The 24,772-nt window shown below is 39.3% G+C and overlaps 1 protein-coding gene across 1 annotated transcript in view; it reads right to left on the bottom strand.

Annotated features, from left to right (window-relative positions):
• Positions 1-24,772, bottom strand: part of unc5db (unc-5 netrin receptor Db) — a 191,885-nt gene that overhangs the window by 95,747 nt on the left and 71,366 nt on the right. The window contains exon 2 of the mRNA XM_046034066.1: positions 5,602-5,817. Coding sequence (XP_045890022.1) covers positions 5,602-5,817 — 216 coding nt within the window. The remainder of the gene's footprint in view (positions 1-5,601; positions 5,818-24,772) is intronic.

Genomic DNA, 24,772 nt, shown 5'->3' with positions numbered 1-24,772 from the left:
TGTGGTTCTGTGTTTTGCCTCATTCTGTATTAGCTACATTACACACCATTAATCCAATAATAATTACATTAAAGCCCATTCTTCCACTGATAGGCCTTTTTCACAGTTTACACATTTTTTCATAGCAGGAAAAGCACAGGTGTAACTAATAACATTAAATCTCATTTCCATTAAGTATTAAAATGAGGCATCAATGGGAGCCACAGTAACAGCGCCATGGAAGTTGTGAACCTAACGGAATGCAGTACTTGTTAATGTTGTTAATTTGACATTTTGTTTTCCTCAGTCATCCATCAGAGTATTTGTAGCATTTATTATTTATCAACAACTTTGAGGCTAAACACCACTTTTTGTGCTGCTATAAAGTTGTCTGTTCATTTACAGACTGGTGAGTCTTTCACCCTTTGCTGAAAAAGAATGACTCAAAGCACCGTTTAATTATTTTTAAAAGATAGCCACAAGGGTATCACAGTAGCATCTCGACAGAAAGATCGAGTTTGAGGTTGAATACTGTGGGGAAACTGATGCTGTGGAGGAGGCGTCTCAGCCATTAATCACACTACCTTCTGTAGCATGGAAACAGGAATATTAATAGAACCGCCCTCGAGTAATGCCTTAGTGGACTTGTTATTATTGGACATAATCAGATTATTAAGCGCATGTGCTTTTTCGGTTGTGTGAATATTTTTGCTATTATTAGAATCAGAACTAAAAGATTGACTTGTCTGTTGAACTGGTGAGAACTTTGGCAGCTCGGGATGTGTTTAAAATAGTTTTCTTTAAAAACTGTTGCCACTGAAATGCCATTGAAAACACGACAATTTAAACAATTTAATTTAAACAACCATTTAAAGCTGCTTGAACCAATATTTTTTTACTATGGAATAAAAGACTGTATTGTCAACGGGGTTGCTCTTAATAATTAACCCATAGACAATTTATCACCAACTCTACAGAGTGTTTAAGTGTTTTTCAGCTCATTGTTTTCGTTTTCCCACCCGCAACTTTACTGTTTTGGTTCAGTCTTGTTGCTCTCATCATTGTCGTTTCATCCGGCAGCAGGCAGCGGTTTTCAACAGCACAAGTAGGGAAAAGGCTTAAAGTTTGCAAACTGTTTTAGTGAGGTCAGTTACACACAATGCAATATTTAAAGTTTACTAACATTAGCCACCATAAGCTAGTGGTCATACCAGATCAAGAAGGCTGTGGCAGCAGAAGTGAGTATTGAATTGAGCAAGGGTGCATTTCACTCTATAAATTCTACTTTGAATTTGTAAGAAAAAAGTGTGTTATTTGTTATTTTTTAAGTCTCACTTTACAATTTCAGATTTTACTTTGGTGGTTTGTTAACACTGCAGCTGCATGTTGTTGCCTTGAGGCAAAGCCGGCTTTTGGTACAGTTTCTCACTCCTATCTGTAAAATCCACTGATTACCTTCCCTCCTGCTGGATGCTGGATCTTGATGTGGCATATAAAGTGAGCTGGCAAATACCACCAAGTGAACTTTCCCTTGTACTTTTCCTCTGCACACAGAACAGCAAACAATTGAAGTTCCAAATTTCATTTTACCATTATCAAGCTTACAACAATTTCACAGCACAGCAATCGCACTATAATGAACTTCGAGAAGCAATTAAAGCCTCTTTCCTGTGGAGGGACCTTCATGAATACAAGAAAGACTGCTTTCTCACAGCCTCTAATCACAAGGCATTCCAGCAGAGGTGTCACATTGGCTTTGTTGTTTGCCAGAAATCCCTTCAGGAGGCCTCAGTTAGGTCCTCTAATCAACACGCTTCCACCTGACAAAAGCTAATGGGACTTAATTGGTATGGCACGCCACTGCTTCACTCACACTTTAAATCATCGCCTCAACCTGAAACTCAAATCAGAATTAGCTGAACATGTATTGGCTGTAGACCTAGTTGAAACCGTAATCACACATCATTTTAAGTTTTCCAGCTGATCTAGCCTGAGGCTCGATATATCTCCTCAGTGATTAGCCTAAGTCAAGGCACAAACATAGAATTACTTAATGCCTGCTCAATTTAATTTTTAAACATGATAATAAAAATAAACGGAAAATAAACCCATGATTAAAAGCATTGCAACAGCATTGAGAGCTGAATCAGGTTTACTGTGGCTTCTAAAAAACCCTTTAATTTTCACAACATAACATTTAATATGCCTTATAACAGGAACAACAGGCTAATAAAGCAGGTATTCTGCTAGGACAGATAAAGAGAGGAAAAGAAACGCTCAAGTCACACTGGCTTGTAATGGTAGCACTCTATTAATACTGCAAAACAAAACTGAAATTGGTAGTCTGGTGACTTAGTATTGCACTTCCATAAAGTTGGGGATCGCAAAAGATACAGACTTAAAAATAAGGTAATAATTGGTGCTGCAGACGCCAAGATAACCTGACTTTTAGTGTGTCAATCACCAAAAAGACTAGATCCTACATTTGGCATAATGCAACTTGGTAGCATCTCATTAGAACCCCCCGGCCTGGTTAATACCCATGCCTTTTAAACATCACGTCCCAAGTTTACAACTCTGGCTTTCTGTTATAAATTTGTAGTCTGGCGCTACCTTTCATCTCTAAAACAGGACTTCAGAGTAAAAGCACTGTGCCAGAAATTCTTTTTTTTTTCTGGGAACGATCACAGTCATGGTTGAAAGACACAAACGACTGTTGGTAGGAAACCAGCAACCTACAGCGATCTCCTGCGTCTAAGGGCGTTTTCACAGCTTAGTTTGTTTGCTCTGGTCCAAATCAGTTGATGAGTTTGTAAAACTTGGAGCGTTTTCCCCTTGCCTCAGTTTCTTTTCACAAAGAGAAAAACCAAAACAAACCAAAATGCATCACTACAAACCACATGAGAACGTTCACAATTGTCTCGTGTTCTGGACAAGTGCATATTTCTGTGCACTTGCCATAACAACATTATGGGGCTTTAACAGCATCATGCTACTTCCAACTTTGCTCCGCAAGAGTTTACAGTTCACAACAAGAGATCCAGGTCAGGTAAAAGTATAAATTGGTTGTTTAATACATTTGAACAAAAATGACTGATGTTGTTTGTCTTGGCAGGGCAATCTCGATTCACTTCCTCTCTGTTCTCTCAAACTGGACCAGTTGGGAACCTCTGATTTACATGATGATGATGGACGGGCTCCCACATAAACACACTTTATTTGGTGGGAAAATAAAATTTCTGCCTGTACTTTTTTCACTTGTTAGAAGTGGGGGGCGCTCAAGTGGATGAAGGTGATGTTAAAAACGTCTGTGCACCAATCAGAGTTCAGCAACATTTGAATCAAAGTATGATGACAGTTTGCCTTGTTATGTTGCTGGACTGACAGTTTTAAAATCCTAAAAAATAACTATGGATGCTTTAATCTTGACTTTAAGTTTATTAATATTTAATGTTTTAAAGAAATACTTACATTTAGAAATATTTCACAGTTAAAAGTATTAGAGTAGTCAGTGCATTTTCTATGTTCATGCCAAATTAAAGTCCAGAATATAATAAAGCACTCCACCCACACTAATGAAATGTTTTCAAGGTATGCTCTTAAAGGCAGGGTGAACCACTGGAGTCAAGGTAGCTGTTCTTAATTAAGTATTAACTTTAAAAAAACTTTACTACCTTTTTATTTTTTTTTAAAGCTGCAGTCAAGGAGGAACCACTGCTGTAACACTATTTCAGAGAATGTGTTCATAACAGAAAAGCTTTTGAAAATCACTCGTATACATTTCTGTGAGTGAAGACTCATGTGAAACTAGCTGGATTTTTTTGCTGATGTGGTACAGTATAGCCCTCCATTTAGCACTGCAAGGAGCTTAAAATAAGCACATACTGCACATATTGCTCAACCCAGCTATGATTACTGAGGCTGCTCTGCCTTTGTTGGCTTTTAGGCTTAAACCATCTGAGGCCACATTGATATTCTTATTGAAGGTCAGTCTAAGTAGCTGTTGTCATGAACTGAAACCATCTACATGCAGAGGGAAATGTTACATGTATGATGAAAGATATTTCCTGTACTTTGAGCGAGTGAAGAAAATCTAAATATCTATCAAATAAAGAAGGAGAGCTTTCATACACTCTCCATGTATACTAAATGGCACATGCTTATTGCATAAGAAATGCAGAAATAAACCTCATGTCTCACCTTGTTGGTAAAAGTAGGCGTTAACGTAGAAACAATGCCTGCAGTCTTGTATTCCTTCTAGTTAGAAGTTATAATTAGACTATTTCCTCAGTGGATTCAAGTGAATAATTGAATGGAGAGAAAGGCTATTTTTTTCCCCATCGCTAGCATTTTTAAAATTCAACAATTACTAATAAAATGAAAAAAATATATAATGAAAAATGTCCTTTAAAAGTTCTGAAACCTGTATGAGTTCTGCAAATTGCTATATTCGTCTTGGCAGCTGTCAAAAAAACGAAGTATTTGATTTTCAATTTTTAAACCATGAATTTCTACTCTTGAAATTTTTGGCTGCTAGGTATATTGTAAGATATCTCCTGACATAAAAACATGACTATTCCGTGTGCTTCATAAATGTTAAGAAAGTTGGTTCCCTGAGTGGATGAGCAGCAGGCAGCGAGACAGGAGCAATTTATGTTTTTAACCAATGACAGATCAGAAAGATTGATTTCCAAAGTTACAAAGAACTTCAGTTTTTCTTTTTCTACTTCCTGCTCTTACCCTCTACATCCATGGAGTCATATGAAGAATAACCATAAAGGTTCCCTCAGTAATTGCAACATAAGCAAACGAGACTTTTTCTCAAATCATTCAACCCACTGCGGACCTGCATCTGTTTACGTTTTTCCACTCCCTCGGATTGTATTCATGTTACCTCAATTTATCACTTTGCAGGGAGTAAAGCAGTAACATTAACCAATTGCTATGGAAATTGGACTTTGTGACGAGCTGTGCTGTTTGGACAGAATTTGTCCAACCAAGACATTTGATCTTCTGGAGGCCATTCTCATCCAGGCTTTTTTATTTTTCAGTTCTGTGTTATGGAGACATCAGCTTGAAAATCATGGTAATTTGTTTAACTGCTTCTTTGGAAGCCTTTGACCATGTTTAATAATGCTGACCTGCAGTGTCATGGAAGGAAAATCCATTGATTTCATCAGTTTCAGTGTGTTGTTTCTGTGGTTTGAGGAACAGCAGAGATGGATGTTTAGTCGTAATGTGAGCAGGTGAGCCACCTGCGTTGTCAGTTACATTTTTGCACTCGGTTTGTTCAGTATTATTTAGTTAAAAAAATAAATAAATCTTTTCTCACACAACTGGACTGTGATCTGCCATTTTAGCCTGAAAAGTAATTGGAAGAAACCAATGCTGCTGAGTAGTTGATCCAGTTATATTACCATAATCATAGCATGTCGGTGTAATCCTGCCGGGGGACAGGAAGAACATCTTGGTGAGAATGAAACAACCGCCATCTCAGTTACTGGTGTCCAACACTAGCTGTGACCACTCCAGCTGTTTTGTTACACACTTGATGGCTGCAAAATATTTCCCTCATATGACATTTTACCACTAGCTGGAAAAGGCCACAAAGCTTTAACTCACCAGTGTTGAGGTCCTTATACTCCTGGGAAAAGTGCTCATTCTGGTGCACCCATTCTCCGTTGCATTTGAAGAAGATCTGTAAGGCGGGCGCGGCTCGGCAGCGCAGCTTAATGGGGTTGCTCTTCACGATGTAGGCGTCCTCCGGCTCCTGGATGAAGTGCGGCAGGGTGCCCTGCACTGAGGGCACGGTGTCAGGCTGAGCATCCCCTGTGGCACCTGCAAACCAACACCTCCGTTACTTCACCATCCCACGTCTCTTCAAGCTGAACAATACTGAAATGAGAAATAGCTAGTCTGACAGAAACAAAGGAGGGACCAATCCTTTTCAGGTAGATAAACAATTTAGCAGTGAAAAACACTTTTTCTTGTATTCACTTGCATTTTGTTTTACTAACAACAGTATAACTGCTTGTGAATTTAAAATGATTGCTCAGTGGACAATGTTTTGAATTCCCCATTCATCAAAAGCTGACATATTGTTGTAAGGCAAAGTATACAGAGAGTACAATTCGTCCCCATTCGAGCAAAACTGTTCTCTTCAGAGCAATTTTCAGATGAATGAAATCAGAGCAGACCAAGTGGAGAGGAATTAGGAGGGGACTGATTACCCAAATTGCGGCTGTGAAGTCTGAATACATCTTATCTCAGCCACACGGCCCGGGTTTTGGTCCACACAAACAGCCTTTGTGCTGCCGCCAACATGCCACCGTCTTTAACGACAATTCACAGCAGGTTACCCCCCTTTTTTTCTTTCAGTCTGGCAAGCACCCGGCCTAGTTCATGACTATTGTTCATCGTGACAGCTCATTGATCTAAGCACAGTTTTGGAAACACCGATCTCAGAGATTGTGAGAGCGTGACTTTGTATATTGGTTTTATTTTTTAGTTTGAAGGTAGGTCTCGGCCTCACATGGTTTCCTGTGCTCGCCTCCTCTTGGTAAAGCACAGAGAGCTCTGCGGGCTGCGACAATAAGGAACAGGATGTTTGTGCTCCTGCCGTCCCCGGGATGCTTCTCAGAATTACACCTCAGTCCCATCAAGGCAGCTCCAGCTAAGCTATTCAGTGCTGTAAAAGCCCATGAAAGCTATTATGCTCCACCATCAAATCCAATTCTGTCCTCTGAAATCGAATCAGCCCTCTCACCACCTCTCTCAATCAATGCTGTCCTTGTTAAATGGGCAAATTAATGGATGCAGGTGTAAAGAGAGGCCACACATAAAACAAACCGACAGGAAGGTGAATGAATGGAAATAATATGCTTACATTACCTTCTGTAGTTAACAGTTAGATGTCTTTATCATATTGCTACTACACAAGCTTCCTTTAGTTATTCATAACACCATTACACCCTGTTTTCTTTGTGTTCAAAACTCCCTGGAAAAATGGGTAGAAAAGCAGTAACAGGGCCTCTACAAATGTAGTCTGATAAAATCCTCAATTACTTTGTTAATGTGTAAACATTCATGGCATGCAGATAGATCTGTTTTGTACCCTAAGAGCAGGTAAATTACACAGAATTATGGGTGAAAAGTAGCCAGCAAATTCCAGGGGTGGAATTAACAAATTCCATTTCCTCTCGTTACTGTAATAAAGTATTTTTTCTGTACTATTATTTATCTAGCATTGTACATTTCAAGTCACATTCATTACAGAGTAAAAAGAAAAGTATCCTGATGAACAGAAGGAAGGCTGCAGCAGAGAAAAGGCTAAAGCTCATTTTTGTTTTGTTGTCTTGAGCTGTGTCCTCTTTCCTGGTTAATCAGCTGTATGTAGGGACTGCAAATGTCCAGCTACAGAATAAATACATATACTGTTGGTTTGAGCGAGAGAGCTAGAGAGTAAATGAAGAGAGGGAATGGCGTTAGTGAGAACAAAGCAGTGAATAAAACGTTACTTTCTTGTTTCACGGCACAAATAAACACGGCCACACTTCCGCACAACCCTGCAGGAAGCCGCAGCCACGCTTCATCCTGTCTGTGCGTGTGTAGCTCGATCAAACAGATGCTCAGACCTGCAGCTCTTTCTACATCTATGACACAGACTGGTTGAGTCCTCTTTCAACATTGTTTTATTTTATTTTATTGAGACTAAGTTTAGATTTGTTTTTTGTTTTTTGTAACTCGTGCTATAATGCTCGCCAAGCGGCTAGTGTGCCACACCCTAAACAGGTGCGTCTGACTTCATGTGGCGCTGCGCAGAGCTGACTTAACGTGATGCATGCTGGACTTAAAAGAAGGCATGCTGGTTAGAAATTGTGTCCGACTTTCGCCCGCGTTGCAAAGCGTCACCATGTCACATGACATTAAATCCTTGCGTGAGCTGGCTGCACAAAGTTAGAACCACCTTTTAACTGATATCATAGCATTTTTATTTTTGTTAAAGATCAGTCATTGATCTCAGCTCACAGTAAGCTCAGGCAGGTAGAATGTATCTGATTTGACTGCACTGTTTTTATTCCCCACCCCTGCAATTGCCTGCAGCACACATTAGGCTATCAAGTCGGCAAAAGTCAGCCGCAGTCATCTCGAATGCACCTAATAAATACTGGTGGAGAAACACACTGAGCTGCAGCACGTGTTAGGTGTGTCTGGCTTCCTGTGGCACTTTGCAGCGTGTGATGCATGCTGGTTAGAAATTTTTGTCCAACTTTAGCCGGCACTGCAAAATGTCACCATGTTCAGGACATTACAAACCTTGCGGGAGCAAGGCGGCTGCAGTTTTCTGAGTCTGGCGACCCCAGTTGCTTTTCTCTGGCTGCACAAAGTTGGAACCACCTTTTGCCTGATCTGGCAGCATATTTCATTGTTCTCAGCTCACAGTAAGCTCATGCACTCTACAGAAAGTAGAATGTGTCTGAATTGAGAGCAGCGTTTTTATACCCCACACCCCTGCAGCTCGAACGCACCTTCAGCGACAAGACATCCACCTGCTTCCTCCCCTCACACTCACCGTCCCTACAGAACGTGAGATACCAGTGCATAATTAAAAAATTATGTATAAAAGAAATATCCCTCCCTGCCCTGCTTCTGGTTGGCTAGAAGTCCTTATCTTACTGTGTGCTGCAGCAATGTGCAGTATGACAAAAATATGGTGTTTTAAGCTCTTTCCAAATGAGTTCACACAATGCTGATTAAGCCTCTCACTGTCAGGTAAAGTTTTTTCTGCGTGGACGCTCCTGTAATGTGTTTAAAGTCAACCAGCAATTATTGGTTTGCCAGCTGAATGGAGAGCCATGTAGAAAGCAGAGCTCCACAAATGTTAAAACTCTCTCTCTTAAAACAATAGTCCATTGGAAAGAATGTTTATTATTAAGAATTGTTTATTTTGTTTATGTCTGTTTATAATGATCGTATAGCTTGTGCTAATATGCTTTGGCAACATTATAGTGCATGTAGTCATGCCAATAAAACCACTTGAACTGAAATTGAACAGAGATGACGCCGCTCTTTCGCTACATGGCTCTGGAGATGGGATCTGGGACAGTATATGAAATCAATTCATTATTTCTATCTGTGCAGAGGAACTCGGGCCAGTGCACACATCTGATGCAAAATTGACTCCTGTCAGATTTGTAATTTCTTTCCAACCCTGCTTCCACCCATGCCAATTACGTATTCATGATCCATTTTAAAAAACAAACAACAATGACAAAAGAATATGGTATTAAGAAATCAATGTAGCGATGAATTCCTAATGTCTGAGAATCGCAGGCAGCCCTGCTATTTGAATGTGTCTTTCTTTGTCCCTATAGATCACCACCTGTGGAGGCAAGCCATTACATGAGCTACCACCAGCTGCTTTCAACACACTGAGGTTGTCTTCATCTCAGCTCTTTGCTATATAAATTAGACATCATCTGCATCAAACAGAGCTTGTTCTTCTTCTTTTTTTACTTTCCTTTTTTACATTGTCAGAACAGTTTATTATGACACCTTGCAGGTAATTATCATTCTCATCTCTAGGCAAACTGTTGGATTTTCAAAGAATGTAAGGACTTTGTCTAACCTGGTGCAACCTGTGCCTTGTCAACACATATCTGTGGGAGAGCTATATTTAAAAGTATGTCTGCACACTGCGACATGTCTCTGGCAAACTTTCTTCCAAAAGAGCAAAGTTTCTCTTGCTGAGCTCACAGAGAAGAGAAGAACACACAGCTCTTACATGAGCTGCTTATCACGCATCATCTTTTAACTGCAGATATTAGGATCTGACTATTTCACAAGCTATATTTTATGAAGCACTTTGTAACATTGTTGAATATCTGAAAAAATATATAAATTAATATGAAGATGAATATATATACACACACACACACACACACATATATATGTGTATTATTATTATTAATATTATTATTATTATTATTATTATTATGTAGCTATATAAAGATAAGTGAAGTGCTTACAAGTGGTGCGGATAAATAATGTCTACTAACTCTAATGCAATTTCAACAAAACAATGACCATTAAATCTACTTCAAATAACCCTGTGAAAAAGAAGAAGGATAATTTGGGGGTTGATTACAGCAGCAGCCATGGAAATAACATTCACATAATGGTCTCTGTCTTTTTTATGTTATCATTTTACTGTATCCTATGCCTTTAATTCAAGGATTACATACTCAGTGGATTAGGGGGGTTATGAACCTTCATAATACCAATTTCAAAAAAGACACATGGTGGTCACAGATGCATGGTGGTCAAATTAAGAACACAGCAGCTTCATCAGCTCCTAAACAGTTTCCATTTTAGAGGCTCAGTTGCAAAGTAACACAGCGACCAATAACTCTTTCCATGTACATATGGGCATGTGAGTATTGGTTTCAGACTTGACAAAATGTCCCTGAAGGTTTCCTCTTCTTCTGTATCGCGTGCCATAGTCTTATCTAAACTGCATGTGCGGATCTGTTGTGCCAAGAAGATATGAACAGGATTTAAACTGCCACTTTGCATCTCTTATTAACAGAATACTAAATTTCAAGGGGTGAGGACTTGACTAGGCAGCCAATGTGCTAATCCTGATTACTAAAGTACATAGTGTCTCAACCAGTGTTGGGCAGTAATGCATCGTTTAGTAACGTGTTACAGTAATGTGAGCTTTGTATGGTTGGGGGTTGGATTTTTGTTGTCTTCCTGGGAGATAAGATGATATCAGTCTGAGCCTTCACTAAAGAGATTGGTCAGGGATGTGTTAGCTTGGTGCAGGGGAAGGAGGTGTGGGAAGGTTGTTATCCTGCCCACACCTCCTGGTGGAACATAACTACATACATTTACTATACTATACTGTAAAAATTTGTAGTATTTTTTTCCTTGTGGTACTGCTATTTTTAACTTATGCACATTGCTTCCACTACTGGCCAGTATAGCTTCCAGTAATTCCAAAGTTGGTTTATTTACATGTTGTGTGGGTTCACTAATGTTAGCAACTGGTGATTATACATTAGTGAGTCATCTAGCATTTCTGCAGCTTTATATGCAGTGCGTGAAGTCAAAACGTATGGGAACCACTTTGCTATGGCTTTCACCGTCACCTCATGACAAAGCAGTTGAAAAACTTCCCTTCACCACCATCATCAAAACACTAAATGAGGAAACATCTTCAGGAATATTGCTATTCATCCCTTCCATAGTGTTCCAGAGACCTGGAGAATCAGCCTATATACTGTATATATTAGCCTGTGTAACACATTGTATCTCCACATCTTTATTTTAATCATCCAAAATAAGCATTATGTTTAATAATGTAATTAAATTTAAAACATTATAATTTTTCACTATTATTCAGAAGACCTTCAAACCATAGAGGATTTTAAAAATTAGGCACCACCAGTAATCACTCTAATGGACGATTTTATTTTGTTAAAAATGTCTTCTTTTTCTTTTTTGGTTGTTAGCCTGTTGAATACTGATAATGAATGAATGCCACTGCACACTACAGAACAAGGGAACAACTTTTATTGCTTTCACAAATTCATACGGAAGCCTGCTAATAAAACTGAAATTGTTCAACCAGAGAAAAACACTGCTTCAACATAATTTAAAGCACTAACACATTTAATGGTTGGGGCACGTAATCCTCCTCCATCCAGCACCTTTCTCGCTGTTACTCTAATCAGCTAATTGCTGCTATGATGAATAAAAATAGTCTGACACTGCGGAGCCCAGACAAGCCTCTCCTTTCACTTTTTTCACATTGCACAACAACTAATGATGCGCCATGTCCTTTTCCCTTAATGTTCAAACATTCAGCACATTCAAAGGTAGAAGATAATTGGAACAAGGTGACAATCCACGCTTCATAAACCTGGAGTTGTAGCGTTGGCTGCTCCACTCGTGATGGATGCTCATAAATATCAGCCTTAATGAAGGAAATGACTGCAGCGCCAATAAGTCACTTATTTCCTCATTAGGCTGGTTAATTTTAACACTGCCTCTAAAATGGTCCCTCACCCTATCTGCTGCCAGTCACAGGTTTCCACCTGACTTAACATGAGGCTCAGTGCGGTGGACCTGCAGCTGATAAATGCCCTGGGTATCAATCTGCATACAGGGACACAGACGACATGGCGGGGGCACTGTCGGCTCAGGCTGGCTGACAATGCCTGGGAGCCAAGGGACCATGTAGAACAAAAACAGATTTAAATCAACAATCTCTTAGTGACATGCCAGCGCAATAAGCATTACACAGGCTGTTTGGATATACAAGGAAGGATTGAGACAGTCCAGATTATAATGATGTAGAGATTTTAAAGAGCAGCTTTAGACCTTTGGAATATTGACTGCGAAACCATTACTGTACTGTTCTGATAACAAGACTAGAGACATCTGTGTGTGAATGAGCACAATAGTCAACAACAAGTGACAAGTTTGTGTGTCCACTACCTCCCTTCTTCCCCCGCTGCCACTTTCTTGTTGCACTCTCGCCAGATACTCCTCCAAGGTGCTCAAAGTCCAAGGTCATCTTGTCTTTGGATGTAATAAAAGCAAAACTGTTTGAAAACTGTTAAAGGAACTGGGACAATTCTCAGAGAGATAAAGACGACCCACTGCTACAGAGTTTTGATCTTAAATATTTGTAGGGACAGGCCAATTGTTGCAAAATTCATGCAGTTTGCACAAGGCTTTGGGTGATTGGGTGCAAAGTTGGCATTGTTGTGTGAGGGTGGTGAAAATATTTCAAAATGGAAAGAGTTCATCTTCAAAGGAGCATGAATGTACTGGGATCTTTGGCCTAATGGAGTGCTAAAGGAACCAGTGAGGAGGTCATCGAAATCATTAAGATTCAACCTCTGGGGACTAGGAACATCCACTATAACTACCATGGAAATCCAGACCATCAGTCTTTAGCTAATTATTTAATCTAAACATTCATTTGATAGATTGCCATGACACTTTGTACAGATATTCATAGGCCCCAGATGATGAATCCTAATCTCAGTGGTGACCCCCCTGACCAACATTTTCCTCATATCCCAATAATTTTACTGTAGTTCTATCATCAGGACAAAATTTCAATTGGTCAATGGTTTGGTTTGTAATCAAATACCGGCACTATTTTGTGTTACAAACACTAAGCTAAGATGGCAAATATGGTAAGCAGTTAAAGAACAGCATGTAAACATTAGCATTGTGAGCGTGTTAGCATTAACATTTAGCGTGAAGCACCACTGTCTCATAGAGCCACCAGCATAGACTGTGTGCAGACTGTTAGTTTTCTTGAGATAGCGTGTCGTTGACTAAATCGTTGATTCAATATATGTTTTTTTGGTGTTTTGCCTTTATAGGATAGAGAGAGTGGATATAAGGTAGAGAGACATGCAGCAAAGGGCTGGACTCGAACCTGGGCCACTGGGTTAAGCACCCAGCCTTGTATATAAGGCGCAAGCTCTACCAGTGAGCTAACCGGCGCCCCACAAGAAACATTATTGACGATAAAATTGGACTAGGTCTCAAAGATCATTAGAAATCCTTTGTCTCAAAACCATAACCTATTCTTGCCACTAGACTGACAGCTTTCCTCAACATCAATCAGTTGCAAACCCTACTAAACTGGACACTGGAAGAGTAGGGTTCCTGAAAGATCAAGCTGACAGCACAATACACTTTTCCTTGTCGGGCCTCCTGACTGAGTTGGACATTACTATTTCACAGCCGCTCCACAGCCAAAGTCCTTTAAAACCACACATTCTTCTTCTCACAACTGCGAGATCACTGGGGACGTCTCATGGATTTCTTACAGGAGCTGAGATAGGCGGAGGGCAAGGATGAGGAGCGTCAGCAGTGTGAGTATCGGCTTTACACGGTGAGCACCCTCTCAGCCTTTCAGCAGGAGTCCTCCTCATTTGAAAGGCAGAGAGTCAGGAGATGTCAGACTAATCCTTGACACTAAAGGAGAAAGAGTAGCCGAACAAAAATGCAGCAAAAGGCTTTGCACACGGCAGCACTGGGAGACCGCTGAGTGAACTCCAGAAATATAGGTGCTGGAGACACTGAAAGGACAGAAGCTCTCGTGAGCACACACTCAAACACACACACGTGATACGTGTGGGTAAATTCGCTGACATTCTCTCTCACACTAACCTCAATATGAACTGTAAGAGGAATCTGATTTTAAAAAAGGGTCAGTAGGTTTACGGACTTCACTGACTATGCTTTACTTTATTGCCAACCATTTACCAAAGCATACAATTTATTTAGGACACATTTTCTACTTTTCAAGCTAAAAATAAATAGAAGCTTCTTTTTAAATAAAACTTTTTATGTTTTTTAAATTTTTTATGTGCAAATAAGGTATTTCATCCTTACATATGTGCTGATTTGTATAGCACGCAAATCCATTTTTCAGCACACAGATAAGAGTCAGATGGATTTTTTGTTTTGTTTTATTGTGATAATTTACCAAATGGCCACACAAAAAAAGTTCTCATGGATTTATTCAAAACATGTATAACGTAATGAGAATCATACAAGATATTTAATAAAATCTCTTTGAATGTCTTGCTATTAGACCTAAGAAAAATGATGAGGATCTAACTGCCTTGAAGGGCGAGGAAAAATGACTTGTTGTACAGGAAACATGTCATTTAAAAGATTTGAAGATTAGCTAACGTAATAGAAACCCACTTAGCATAAAAATGACTGCCACATGAACACAACTCTAATAGATATATGATATATGAACTAGCCAGCATTGTGCTCCTTTACATGGAAAATGCTAACAAAGATGAAATTTACTCGATCTGCAGTTAATGGTCTTGGTATAAAATAAATGTATCATTTAGGGTTGTTTTGTACATTTTAGGAAAGTATGGTAATAATATTTGCTAGTTGACAGTTTGAAGCAAAGTCAACATTTTGGACAGTGGTGTCTGGCCTTAAGTTGCATTAAGCCATGTATGCTTTTTAAGACTCTCGCAAATTGCTGCGTTCAAGTTCTTATGGGAAACAGCAACATTTGACAACAGCAAAACCTTCCCTGTACTTATTGTTTGTCTTTTGAGTTTGATTTTCTGACTAATGCTCATTAATGTGTGTTTGGCTGATATTCTAATTTTTTTTGCTGGTTCTCTTAGCCTTCTATAATCATAATCTGAATAGCTTTGAATTTTTGGCCGTTGGTCGGAATGAACCAGGAACTGAAGGTGCCACCTTTCTCTATTTTACTTATCTGTCATACACAAAACAATCAAGTGGTCAATCAAGAAACTAATTAGCAGATTAATTTATAAAGAAAATAATTGTAAAAGGATTGTGAGACACTCATAACCACACTGAGTTGCAGCAATTATGTAACGTCATGTTGAACTTTTCAGTAGCAGTATAGATTAACCAAACCAAAGAAATAATCATGTGACTCAATTGTGAAAAATATATAAACAATATAACAATTTGTGAAATAATTAAAGTAATTATTATGAAATCTTATTTCATCATCCATTTTTATTATAACAGAGGATTTCAATATTATTTGATTATAGACATTTTTACTTTGAAACTCCTTTTCTCATGATAGTGGTGCTGTCACTTCCCCTTCCCCCCTAACCTTTCAGCCAATCGCATGCTTCCCCCACACAAGAAAACACAGGTATCCATACACAGGACGTACATGGTCATATTTTTACGTACACCTCCAGACCTGCTTGCACAACAATATCAGAGCAAAGCAGCAGCGTCTGTTAAGTAATTGAGAAGAAAATAACTCCTAGAGCAGCAAGAGATTTTAATTTTTTTTCTATTTGCTAGGAGGTCTGTCAAACACAGGCCCCGAGGGGATTAGACCCTTTGTGGGTGATGACTCAATGCAGCCTCACTGCATGAAAGAGGAGCCGGCCACATTGTTTGCAGATACACATTTTGTAGCATGACATTGTCAAGCAATATTCCCACTCCACCCCCCCACACCCTAACTGTACGCTTCTCAGGAAAGCCTCTTACATGGCCTGTAATCAATTTTAAAAGGTTGAATGGTATGAAAAGCAATTACACGGCACATGTGTCCACTGTCAGGCAGCTGGCGGGGCTGCAGTTTGAGAGGTGGTCTCCCCAGTGATTACAGAGCATAGATCTGGAGCTGTGTCAGTTATAGGCTGCTTCTGTTAGATCCTCCTGTTACACCAGAGGCCCAAGCAGCCTTACAGGCCTGATTGACTGAGACAGCCTCTGACAGTTATTGACAGGCTGCTGCACTTCCCAGAAAGGGCAACAGAGAGGGAGGGAGGGAGACTCGGAGGCAAATCCCCATGTTAGGGCTGCTCACATATCCTGTTTCTGCTTAGTCTCAAAGTGGGATGCTTTTCTTTATATTATTTGAAGGTGTTTCTTATGAACTGATGGGTCGATATAGGCTGTTTATTAAATATCAAATATCTGCCACTCATGATGTCCTCCACTGAGACTCTTCTTCAATGACACACAACAACAAAAAGTCTGTTCTTTGCACATTTTACTCTACTCATTCAACTTTTTGTAATTGTTAAATGCCTCCTTTGCTGCTCTATATAACCTTCCGCTGACGGACACCACACAATATGACTTCAATCTAGAAAGATTAGGAAAGCCTTTTTCCTCAGAAAGCGATAGGTTTAATGTTTACTGCAGTTTGTTTGGAATAAATAAATGTCAGAGCCCAACAGCTTTACTGCCTTTATTAAAATAGTATACTGGTCAAAAAAAAATTAGCCCGAATAGTGACATTACGTATTACCAAACACAAGGTCAGTGGTAAATGCAGAAATCATTAGAAAACCAAATACGCCTTATTGCAGTGTGTATGTCAACAAAGGCACATGTTGGATGCAAAGGAAGATTTACGTTTGCAAGCTTTTTTGAAAGTAATTGTAATGTATTTGGACAAATGGTCTTTATGTACAGTTAACTAATTGATTGTTGATTTTCTGTGTTATCCAACGAAGGTTAAAATCAAGGGCAACTGGACTTGGTTGAAGATACTGGAAGACGTTTCGTCCTTCATCCAAAGGACTTCTTCAGTTCTGGAACTGATCCTGGTCTTCCAGACCTGGATGACTGAGAATCTTCATAGACATTTTCTGTGTTGCTTCAAAATATGTCTACGTTTGCTCACTGTAATGCATTGTGGCTTTGAATGTATATTGTGGATGCTGATGGCCATTCCCTACACATAGCCTACATGTGAGAGGTTAATTGTTACTTGTTGGTTGTACAGTTATTTAGTTTTAGTGTAAGGCAATTTAATTCAACAGGTCAATTTGCAATTGCAGGCAACGTTTATGTTCCAAATATCCTGGTGTAATGTGTTTTTCTAGTCTGCAATGTTTAGTACTTTGTTTTAGTACTTGCTGTGTTGACATTTGTGAATGTGCAGCATGGCTTTCACCACCAGGTGGTGCCTTTAAGTGAGTCTAATTAGTTTTGAAGCACAAATAGTAGAAGAAGAACGATTCCTTTCAAGTGGTTGTAGTAGCAGAGAAACAAGCCAGATGACAATAAATACACAGAATACACAATTATCAAATTAAATGTGTATTGCTTATGTTATACATTTCTATTATCATGCCTATCGTGCTTATTTTAATAGATTTTTGGAGTCACCATGTGTTATCGAAGGACGCGAGTCCCACATGCAGAAACAGCAATCACGAATTCTGGGATTGTGTTGTAAATGCTCAAATATGATAGCACAAACAACCACCAAATTAATGCTTAAGCCACTTTTTTATAATTTGTCTTACGATCATCAAAAATGTAACTAGTAGTAGTAGTCGCTAGTATTCAACATTCTTGTATTGTATTGTTTCACACTTGTTATGTTCGACATCAACCTCAGATGGAGCAAAAAATATAAAAATGGGAAGGGAGTTGAAGTACTCCCCGAATTGCACACTGCAGTGAGGGAGTTTAAGCTTCTAATTTGTGAGGATTTGCTGCGGCATTTTTGTGTTTTGGACTGTGGATTAGGCAAAACAATCTATTTGTTGATGTCAACTTGGGTAGGAGGCAGTTGTGGCTGTGAAAAACAAACTTTTCTTTCAAAACAAAGGAGAGCAGTCATTTCAAACAAGACATATTTTTCCAATGACAAAGTTGTCTAAATATGACTGTTGTCCATCAGTAGGAACGGAAGTCCACTGACGTTAGAGTGGCATAGTCTGCATGGGGAGGAAGTTGGGGTGTATGGATAGGTCAACTAAACACTAGGGCTGACCCCAAATAGTTGAAGATTCGATGCTTCGATGGCCGGAGCCTGATTCGACTGTCAATCTCACAGTTGAAGCTTCGCAGCGAAACAAGGATCATGCCATTTTGGCGATATGGGGGTGCTCAATGTCTGATTTTACATAGATCTACCAGTTTTCTCCCAATACGTTAATATACAGCCTATACAATATACATTTCAACGTTTATTGCTGTAAATAAACATGTAAAAAGAAAAAAAAAACTTTTAAGTGCGTAAATAAATCCAAAATTGTAACCCTAACCTTGGGTCAGTGCGCATGTGTAGGCGTAGCGCGATTCTAATTCGACTATGCAAATACTTAGTCGGGGACAGTCCTACTAAACACTGGGCCTTAACACAAGAGACTGCTGTTTGTTTCCAACTGACAGTCAACGTTACCTAGTAGTTGTTATTCTAACCATGATGAAGAAGTTGCAAACCTTAACAAAGTAGTAATTGTAAACCTAACCATGAGGTTCCACTAACCCTAACCATGTCTTTTTTGTGCATAAACTAGGGCTGGCCGGTATAGCTCATAAATAATATCTCAATATTTTTGGGTTATGATATGATATGTATATATAAATCGCTATACACACATTTTGTCTAAAACAACCGTACATTCTCAAATAGTGCATTCATGATGCTCTTGTAGAATGATACACTGCTGTAAATGAAACCACCCAACAGCATATAAAGCAGTTAAAATTAGCTCAACCTTGAACATCTACAGCAGTAAAATACAAAATACACATTTATGCAGCAGGAATATTAATTCTAAAACGTTTTTTGCCATTTACATAATTTTACTTTAGTAAGGTTTATAATGCAGACCTTTTACTTGGAGTGGTGTATTTTCAAAATGAGGTTGATATTAGTACTTTTGCTTAAGTAATGGACCAACATACTTCTTAGTCCACATCTGCTTAGCACACCCACAGGTTAATAACACCTGTGTGTTACCAGCCGAGAGGGTGGCCTTGTGGGTAATCTTCTTTATCTTAAAATAGCTTAGGTGCCGTAGAATGCTAATTTCCAGGTTCATACTTGTATTTAAAAAATTTTTCACATGATTTAATGTCAAAAAACACGTTATATTTCTCTGTCCACTGCTTCAGCACCACTTTTTACCCTCTGTCTGAACACGCAGTTTTAGCTTCTATCTCTTTAAGGGTCTCCCCAAAAGCCCACTTGCTTCTGATTGGCCAATTTCCCTAAGCACAGAAGAGGGGCGGGGCTTGGTGACACCACGATAAATCAAGGCCTGCTATACGAGACTAAGCCGCAATGACTACTCAACAAAAACACAACTTCATTTATTCACTGGTTTTACTGAAACTGGATCAGAGTTGATGGAGATGTCTGTTTTTCCCTTTGATGTCCTGATACAGTTACAGTTTATACGTTACCGGTGCTCCGAGGTTGTGTTGATGCTTACACCTCTAACATTACTACAAAAGCTTTGGACTGCTGGTTCAGAGCCGCCTGATGACAAGACCTACCGTTAGCAACAGCTAGTGGTTAGCAACCTGTAGCATTAGCAACAAGTAAAGCTATCTGTCCATCAGGAAACTTCGTAAATCACAGAGTTGAGGTAGAGCAGCCAGAAGACATTAAAGTGGAATAGCAGAAAATATTTTCCTCTACACTACCGCAAAAGCACTTTCTGTGAGAGTGCACTGCACTAACTCTGGAACGTGGGCTGGTCTATGTGACTTTGGGGACGTAAACATCCCAGATGTTACTTAACGTGTAGCGCTTGTTGGCATTAACCTGTTTTTCGGGGGTATTTAGATGAGCGAAATTTACATATGAAGGAGGAAACAATGGAGACTGAGGCTCGCGGTTTGTCAGTTACATGCACTGAACTCGTTTTATTCAACTATGCCAAAGGAAATGTAGTTTTCCATTCTATGGTACCTTTAAAACCAGAGGTATCCCAAATACGTTTCAAAGCTGGAAGCCGCAGCAAAGAAATTAGAATAAAAATTCTAAATTAAAATCACAGTGAGTCGTAGCTGCTAACTAGCTAGCTTTTCCCCATCAGGACCAACTCTGCTGTGAAGAGTAGAAGACACCATAGTAACGTAGTAACAGGGACACAACACACAGCTTTCAGTAACCTGAGCTTCTACATGCTTTATGGCTGACTAATGTAACATAACTATCCCTTAGCAGTGACCAGCGGAAACACTAAAAACTCCGATATGATGATATGGTCATCTGGTATTTCGCACATGGATTAATGTTCCCAGAACTAGCAGAGAGGGTATGCACATGACGTCACAGTACGCTGAAGTCACTGCAGTTATGCTCACTGAGTGGCATAAAGACGAGTGGCAGCATTAGTTTGAATCAACAAAAACACAAACTACACATCTAAAATGGGGAAGAGCTGGACCGCCAGTTCTTTGGTAAGCAGTAAGGATCACTGTCGAGGCCAACTGCCTTTTATTTAAGCAAATAATCGCTTGTTTTACTCCAGGTTTCGCCGTTTCCACTGCTAAACTCAGCCATGGTAACGGATGTTTTGCCATTCAGTCCAGCGTGTTCTGGAGGCGAAGTGACATAAACGCATACCCTCTATACCTAACCAAATCTTAACAATATGGGAGGTCAGATCAGAAAACACTGTTTTTTATGTGATATGCTAGTAGCTGCTAACCTTGAGCTGCTAGCCTCAAGCAGAGATGAAGAGTGGGCTAACGATGTCTGGTAAGTGTACCTCTTTTTGTTTTTAAAGTGATATCACATTTATAAGACTTCACACAGCTCCCTATGGAGCCACAAGAAGTTAAAGAAACTTTTTTCACAAACTCTGATGTTTACAAAAATACATGAAAGTATATTTAGAGTCTACCACCAAAGAGTTGGAAGTGATACACAATATCTCATATTGGTTTTTCAATGAGCGTAAGTACAGTCTGTCCTACTTAAGGGCAAACAGTGGAATTTGAGTTTAAAAAGCTGGACTTGAAAATGGTTAATTCTGTCGTTTCAGGCAACAAAAATTTGCAGTGCAAAAATGATTCATCAATGCTCTGTTTTTTGTTTTGGTCTGATTTGAAGGTTGGAGTTGGACACAGAAAAGAATGGATTTGTTATAGGTAAAGTATGTAGCCCTTAACCCCTAGTATGGAATTCTAGAGAACGCACAGACGCTGTTTCTGTCAAATACTCACTGGCTATGCTTTCAAAAGATGGAGATCTCTGAGAGCAGCTCTACGGCTACTGATTTTGCAACATTGTTACAGTGCAAGTAAGTGAACATTTGCAATTTCCCTGAAAGCTAGCGTGGTATACCATTGACTATGCCACTAATGGTCAAGTAAATGTCAACACTCTTCCAGCTATACCAATGACCACCAGCATTATTAGAAAAACTGTACAAAATAGAAAACAATTAGCATAACAACAGAGGGGCTTGTACATGCAGCCAAACATGTTGTCACGCACACATTTTCAACCTATCAACACCTCCTGTCAGGTCTTTCTGAGCTCAGCATATTTTCCATGTCTGCACATTGATAGTTGAAAATATGAAACCCTGTAAGATCACAGACTGTTGCACATGCTTGCATTTTTTCATGTGACATGGAGAGAAATTTCCACATCAACATGCATTCAGGTGTTGTCTTCGGTCTGTGATACATTTCAATCATCCTCTGGGCTCAGGAAACGATACTGTCAGCATCAACAGCTCAGTTAGGTGTTGATTAACAGTAGGGGGAAAAAAATGACTTTGACTAATAGGCAAATGTCATGCCAAGCCATAAGGAGATAAAATATTGAAATGAAAAATCATATAAATATAAATTGTGGGAAATTAACAAACTATTTTTAAAACAATTTAACAACATTATTTAAAACTCAATGTATGAAAGGCTATTTCATTCAATTTTGCTGATAATTTAATTTAACAGGATTTCATTTTTATTCAACAAGTCCTCCAACCTAAATAACAACATAAGTCGTTTTAACCTCCAAATATGACTTGATTGACTATGACTGCATCCTAAAAAGTGCCCCTGTCCATGTCCATGCCTCCAAAAACAAATTCAAACTTCCCAACCAGACCGAAATTTTAGAAATCACGTGACCTACATGAGGCCGATCTGCACAGCTGTTGGGTTCATCGGTCAACACGCAAACAATCACTGACTTAAGTTTAGGCACACACCTCTGTATAGGTTAGGGGCTACGGGGCTGTCAACGCCCCTTTCAAAGTCTGTTTTTTTATTTCATAATGCCATTTTTCCCAATGACATTTTTATTTCATGTCACATTCATACCTATGACATGCACCTGATTCAGAATTACTTTGATATTCTCTCTAGTTAAACAGGAGCAAATTGGCTACATCTGGTACCAGTTGTTGAGGGTGCTTTCTCAAGAGGCTGGCACATTTGGCTGAAAGACGAGGGGACACTGACAATTACACATTATAAAATAAAAGTGCCATTATGAAATAAAACATGACATGAAATAAAAGTGTAATTGAGAAAAGTGATGTTAGATAATATAACAAATGATAATGTGTTGAGTTTGAATAATGTCTTATAAAGATGCTGGTCATATAATTATAATATCATCATATCAACTTGTATAATGTATACATTCATTCCACACAGACTGATATATTTCAAGTGTTCATTCCTTTTAATTTTGATGATTATAACTGACAACTAATGAAAACCCCAAAATCAGTATCTCAGAAAATTTGAATATTGTGAAAAGGTTCAATATTGAAGACACCTGGTGCCACACTCTAATCAGCTAATTAACTCAAAACACCTGCAAAGGCCTTTAAATGGTCTCTCAGTCTAGTTCTGTAGGCTACACAATCATGGGGAAGACTGCTGACTTGACAGCTGTTCAAAAGACGACCATTGACACCTTGCACAAGGAGGGCAAGACACAAAAGGTCATTGCTAAAGAGGCTGGCTGTTCACAGAGCTCTGTGTCCAAGCACATTAATAGAGAGGCGAAGGGAAGGAAAAGATGTGGTAGAAAAAAGTGTACAAGCAATAGGGATAACCGCACCCTGGAGAGGATTGTGAAACAAAACCCATTCAAAAATGTGGGGGAGATTCACAAAGAGTGGACTGCAGCTGGAGTCAGTGCTTCAAGAACCACCACGCACAGACGTATGCAAGACATGGGTTTCAGCTGTCGCATTCCTTGTGTCAAGCCACTCTTGAACAAGACACAGCGTCAGAAGCGTCTCGCCTGGGCTAAAGACAAAAAGGACAAATTTTGCATTTCCTTTGGAAATCAAGGTCCCAGAGTCTGGAGGAAGAGAGGAGAGGCCCAGAATCCACGTTGCTTGAAGTCCAGTGTAAAGTTTCCACAGTCAGTGATGGTTTGGGGTGCCATGTCATCTGCTGGTGTTGGTCCACTGTGTTTTCTGAGGTCCAAGGTCAACGCAGCCGTCTACCAGGAAGTTTTAGAGCACTTCATGCTTCCTGCTGCTGACCAGCTTTATGGAGAAGCAGATTTCATTTTCCAACAGGACTTGGCACCTGCTCACAGTGCCAAAGCTACCAGGACCTGGTTTAAGGACCATGGTATCCCTGTTCTTAATTGGCCAGCAAACTGGCCTGACCTTAACCCTATAGAAAATCTATGGGGTATTGTGAAGAGGAAGATGCGATACGCCAGACCCAACAATGCAGAAGAGCTGAAGGCCACTATCAGAGCAACCTGGGCTCTCATAACACCTGAGCAGTGCCACAGACTGATGGACTCCACGCCACGCCGCATTGCTACAGTAACTCAGGCAAAAGGAGCCCCAACTACGTATTGAGTGCTGTACATGTTCATACTTTTCATGTTCATACTTTTCATCTGTGTGTAATGAATGTATACATTATACAAGTTTCACTTTTTGAATGGAATTACTGAAATAAGTCAACTTTTTTATGATATTCTAATTATATGACCAGCACCTGTATATTTGATATGTTCAAAGTAAGAAAAAGTGCATTTGTTAAGCTTTTGTTTTTTTTTTCAATCACTTCCTGTTCTGACTTTCTCGAAGAGATTTGTTCCCTGTTCTTTGCTTAAAGTTGTATTTCTCGTGAGTCCTGCTACAACCGGAGTGGCACACCAGAGCTTGCACGTGTGGCTAAACATTATGAGTAAACTTTCATGATGTTTCACCTCATCTCCTGTTAGCCAAGAATGCTAATGTTAATTGAAGTTAGCTTGGCTTGCTAGTTGGAAAGAGACGGAAAGGTTTATAATATTAACTGACAGGTAACATCTGGTCACAATGTAAAGGTTTATAAAGAACTATTAACTGACAGGTAACATCTGGTCACAATGTAAAGGTTTATAAAGAACTATTAACTGACAGGTAACATCTGGTCACAATGTAAAGGTTTATAAAGAACTATTAACTGACAGGTAACATCTGGTCACACTGTAAAGGTTTATAAAGAACTATTAACTGACAGGTAACATCTGGTCACATTG

This window comes from Micropterus dolomieu, linkage group LG21 (assembly GCF_021292245.1).
Source record: "Micropterus dolomieu isolate WLL.071019.BEF.003 ecotype Adirondacks linkage group LG21, ASM2129224v1, whole genome shotgun sequence".
Taxonomy (NCBI): Eukaryota; Metazoa; Chordata; class Actinopteri; order Centrarchiformes; family Centrarchidae; genus Micropterus; species Micropterus dolomieu.
The sequence above is the reverse complement of the archived record's forward strand: the minus strand, read 5'-3'. Positions and strand labels throughout refer to the sequence as shown.